The 5,058-nt window shown below is 39.3% G+C and overlaps 1 protein-coding gene across 1 annotated transcript; it reads right to left on the reverse strand.

The window, feature by feature from the left end:
* Nucleotides 1-3,819: 3,819 nt before the first annotated feature.
* LOC141802508 (relaxin-3 receptor 1-like) lies at nucleotides 3,820-5,058 on the reverse strand. The gene has a single exon (XM_074686036.1). The coding sequence runs from the start codon at nucleotides 5,011-5,013 to the stop codon at nucleotides 3,820-3,822; it is 1,194 nt and encodes a 397-aa protein (XP_074542137.1). The 5' UTR covers nucleotides 5,014-5,058.

The raw sequence follows: 5,058 nt of genomic DNA on the forward strand, positions 1-5,058 counted from the left end.
TTTTTTTTGGCTCTGTCAGTCTTGCACTGAGATGATGACACTTGATGGCTCATTAACTCTGGACTCAGGATCCAGAGCCTGGACATGTGCCTCTCACAGGCTCACGTATGCAGTTCCTGTAATGACCACATGATGTCAGCAGAGAGAAACCGGTGAGAAACAAGGTACAGGGATCACTACCTGGAAGAAAACCTACAGAATCAAAAGATAATGATGTAGACAGAAAATTAATTACACATTTTCTCTGATATTTAGCGTAGTCTGTTTTACTGAATAGCATTTTTACGAAATTCAAGTGTGATCTTACTTTGCTGCTCAGGGTCAGGAATTTACCCTAAATCCATGTTTATCTTTATATATTTCAGTAACTCTCTTGTTGATTGTTAAATTGTACAGTCTTCTGCACGTCAGAAGACGTCAGGACCGCGGCGGGCCTCCACCAGAGTTTCCCCTGGCTTCGCCCTGCCCAGGCATAGTTCACCATCTTTCGGGTCCTATGTCCTCTGTTTTCTCCCACTTTACTTTAATTATCTTAATTGTTAACCTAACCTTTTGTATTGTACTTGTTGTATGTTTTCACTGCAGTTTTCCTTCACTTTCACTTACTGTATGCTGCAACAACCCAATTTCCCCCCTGGGATCAATAAAGTCTTATCTTATCTATCTTATCTTACAATAAGTGATTTATCAACTGTTGCCTTATGTACCCTCAAAAAATATATTTCCTCAAGGCTTCAGTTTGACTTTCAGCTTATTTCACTATGTCTTAATTATGTCAAGTATTGATTGGAAAAATACACATTTTATCAATTACATCATTCGCTTTCTCCATACAACGCCACTCTACCAATACACCTCAGAGCACATGATGTAATAATTCAGATATGAATTACAGTTTTTCTCAGTCACTTTGATACATTTCTCCAATTTAAATTCTCAAAACTACCCGTTCAATCTTCACATCATTTTGTTACCTGTACACATAAAAAAAGTTTTTAATTACTTTAAGCAAATTGCAAATGCTTTGGTTCACCCATGTACATCTCTGGTGTTTTTTCCCACATTATCAGTTGCTTATGCCATGTTGATCAAAATCTATAATAATGGGTTTCTGTTGAAAAAGTCTCATCTACATCAACATCACATCATCTGCAAAAAGGTTTAACTAGTTGTCATAATATATCGAGCATACTTCAATAAATTTCCATTTGACTTTTTTTTTTTTTTTTTTAAATCTGCCCTGAATTGGCAAATTGCTTCCTGGTAAATCTTGACTTTCTCAGATGAAGTGTCATTCTGAAGGCCCTAACATGTTCATTGACACAAGTATTTACTTATGAGAAATGAACTAAGGATTTTGATCAAGGAACTGGCTTTGTCCATTTGTAAAAAAAAATGTTTTGAGAAATGCACTTACTGCTTTGCAAATGTCAAAGATGATTCAAGAAATATACCAAAGCAACCGAGAGAAACTATAATTAAGACCTTGGGCCTTTCAGCCTTTTTTGACATTGTTTCATGAATTACAAGTTTCCATATCAAACTGGGTGAAAACCATGGCTTTAATTTGTCAGGGTGGGCTTACTTCTCTATTAATTGCCAGTCAAGCCTCCTTTCCACCACCTGCCCAAGCTCCTACGAATGGATATAATGCATCCCCCATCAACATTACATTTTACACATTTTACATTTCCTCTCAATTTCCCTCCCACTGAACACTTGGATGCCCACTAATTTACTTGGGTGAAGGGTATTTTTTATTGTCATTAATAAATAACAAATAATAGATAATAATTGTTTTTTTCTTTATTTTATGTGAGTTTTGAAAAGAAATTCCTCTAAACTAAGTGTGTAATATAATTGTTATTGAGCTCAGGTTTTGTTGTTGTTGTTTTTGTTGTTTTTACTGTTGTTGTTGTTATTGAGGAAGCTGCTGGGAAACGGTAACAAAGATGGTTATCAAACGCTACAGACAGGGCCCAATCTGCCATGCCATGTGACTTCACTCTATCTGGATAATTTCTTATAATGTTAAACATTACTGCTTAAGACCGCCCAATAGACACAGTTTTGGCTGTGCTCCTAAACATCGAGGAAAGTTGTTAAAAATAAATACATGATATTTGCTGTGAGGCTGCTGCGCTTAATGTGCAGCCCCCTTTTGGTACAATGACAATAAAAAGAATCATGATTCTGATTCTGGTTCTGACCTTAGCCACACTTGAGCTGCTGGTCCTATTATTAATACTTCAACAGCAAAACATTTTCTCAGTTATGGGCATGTGCTGGAAGTTTGCACAACTGTACTGGTGGGGTGCACAGGTAGGAGGCAGTCGCCCACCCTCATGGCACAGTTGTTGAAGAAAACACTCTGGTGTGCTCTCTTTGGAGCCAAAACATGTGATAAAGTGCCCTAATGGTTGGGGAAACATGCTTAACTTTCCCCTTTGCTGATTGAAATATGAAGAACTGCCCTCTGGGGACACAAAGACACATGCTAAAATGTCCTCTTGGGAGGCTAACGTGCATGCTAAATATTCAAAAACACACTGAACTTAGTGCCATCTTTAGTGCAGAGAATGCACTGTATGTGCCTTTTTTTCTGTCTTCACTCCTGCCCTTCAAAAAGTCTGTGGGCATCACTGAACTGGATCACTCTATCACCTTGGATTAACCTTGAAGTTTCTTCCCTCTCTCCTCTGGATCAGTACATCTCTTTCTTCCTCTGTAATGTCGTGATGTCATTTGTGAAAGTTGTAGAGGATTTGCTGATGAAACTAGGGCTAGCAAAAAGAGCAGACCCAATTCAGTGCACTTACAGGATAAGATTACTGAGGATAGAATTAGTATCATCAACTTACTTAAGTGAGTAAAGTGATAGGTGTGGTGTTAAATTACGTTTTCTATTTCATATCAGCTTTATCTCAACCTACCCTTTTTGCAGAAGAATAATCATGAATACATAAGATTAATCAAAGTTCTAAACTTCATATTGGCTGATTGGCCAGTAAATGGTGTTGAAGAGTTATTGCTGTCTTATCAGATTTTATTCTCTCTTTAACCAGATAACCACAGGGCTGTGACCTCTACCAGATGTTTGTTTTATATACCAATAACTCTCCGAGCCAATATGTGAGGTGCCATGTAATCAAATTTTCTGTTGACTCAATTTTGACGTGATTGTATCGCTGCTCACTAATGATGTCCTAGATCATGACTCTGTTTGAACAGATGTTGCTCAACATTGCAAGTTTCAGTTTCAGTGAAAGGTCTGGGAAATTCCTGGAAATTTCCCGGAAGAAAATCCTGATGGAAACTTTGAACGTTCTTGACAAATATCATCATGAAGACAGATGGTGGTTTATTCTGATTTATTTCCTATATAAGAGGGCCAACATTATGATACTGTCTATTTAAGTACCCATCTGCATTTTTCATTCAAACTACGCGACAAGGATGTTGATACAGTATTAATATTTATTCTTTCTTTTCAAAATGTACGAGCAAGGCAAGAAAAACAGGGGTTCATACTTTCACAAATCAACCAGATCTACAATGTGGTAATATTAATTGTTCATATACATTCATTTTATACAACAGGTTGATTATAATGATACAGTTATAAGTTTTAGTTTTGGATCTCACTAATACAGCAAAAATCTCAAATTACATGACTTACAAGCGCTTTGGTGTTGCTTAGATCTTAAGTATTTACAATGCTATACATGGACAACAAAATAAGTGCTTTGATAATACCAAAAACAACCTTTCAAAATCAGATGCAACATACTTTTACAGGGAACCATGAAACATGTGGCCTTACAAAGTTGTCATGTCTGTTGGTAGTGCAGACAGAGGTACATATCTCTTTCCATCATGTCTGTGAACATTGTTGAGTTGGATGGCCAACTGCCCTGCTCGTCCGGACCCCTCCTCTTTATTCTTTATACCATAGGGCATTTTGGACACAACCCTCACACTAAGCTTGAAGAGCACATTGCGTAGAGCCACACGGTACTCTTTTCTCACCAAGCAGTAGATGACAGGGTTGAAACAGCTGCTGGTGAATGCCAGGCAGTTTGCAAGAGGAAAAAAGTAGGTCTGAGCTAAGTAAAACGAGCGGCTGATATCAACAATGTCAAAGTGGATAAGGATGCTCCACAGTGTCAGGATGTTGTAGGGGAACCAGCAGGCGCAGAATGAAAGCACCACTACTGCAACAGACTTTGAAATGTCAGCCTTTCTCCTAGAATTGCTACCTTTCAGTTTATGCCTGCAAAGAAAGCGCAGAAGAAGCAAATAAGAGAAAATAATGATGGTGTAAGGTAGCAGAAATCCCAGCACGACTCTCAGGAGCTGGTTTATCCCAAGCCAGGCTGTGCCTTCTGGGAAGCGAAGCAGGCATGCTGTGTCGTTTCCACTTCCCACGTTTTTCAAGTCTGCAAATACAGCTCGTGGTGTCGCTGCTACAAGAGCTCCAGTCCAGATAAAAGCTGTCGCCACTGGAGAGGTGCAGGATCTGCTGCACAGGGAGGCCCTGGGTTTGAGAGCTGTAGCCACGGAGCAGTAACGGGTTAGACTCATAGCCGTGAGGAAGAAACAGCTCGCAAAGACATTGAGTCCAGTAAGAAGGGACACGGCTTTGCATGTAACTAAGTCAAAAGGCCAGCTGTAGTCTAATGCAATGTCCACTGCCCAAAATGGCAAAGCAAGAGAGAACAACAGATGAGCTAAAGCCAGATTGAACACGAAGAAGTTGATGTTTCCTGTTCTGATGGTGTGAGTGGAATACATAAGGAACATTACCAACAAGTTTCCTAACACTCCTGCTGTGGCAACAATAAAGTAAACTACAGAGATAATGATTCTCAACCAGGGGGATCCATCATCTAGGATCTCAAGCCCGATGTCCAGAGTGCTGTTGTGCAAAAACAAGCTGGAGTTGTTAAATGTGGAGCAACCATTCAGAATACTGCGTAAGAGCTCCAGCCTCTTGAAGTCAGGGACTGACATTGTGCAACTTTGAAGAGGGGTCGTGTTGAGATGTTGTTCCGGTTG

Source organism: Halichoeres trimaculatus, unplaced genomic scaffold (genome assembly GCF_033239565.1).
Source record: "Halichoeres trimaculatus isolate MK-OKI-2021-1 unplaced genomic scaffold, fHalTri1.1 fHalTri1_scaffold_14, whole genome shotgun sequence".
In the NCBI taxonomy this organism is placed as follows: domain Eukaryota; kingdom Metazoa; phylum Chordata; class Actinopteri; order Labriformes; family Labridae; genus Halichoeres; species Halichoeres trimaculatus.

What these genes read in the sequence shown, in the direction of transcription:
- LOC141802508 (XM_074686036.1), bottom strand. Translation starts at nt 5,013, where the DNA reads ATGTCAGTCCCTGACTTCAAGAGGCTGGAGCTCTTACGCAGTATTCTG.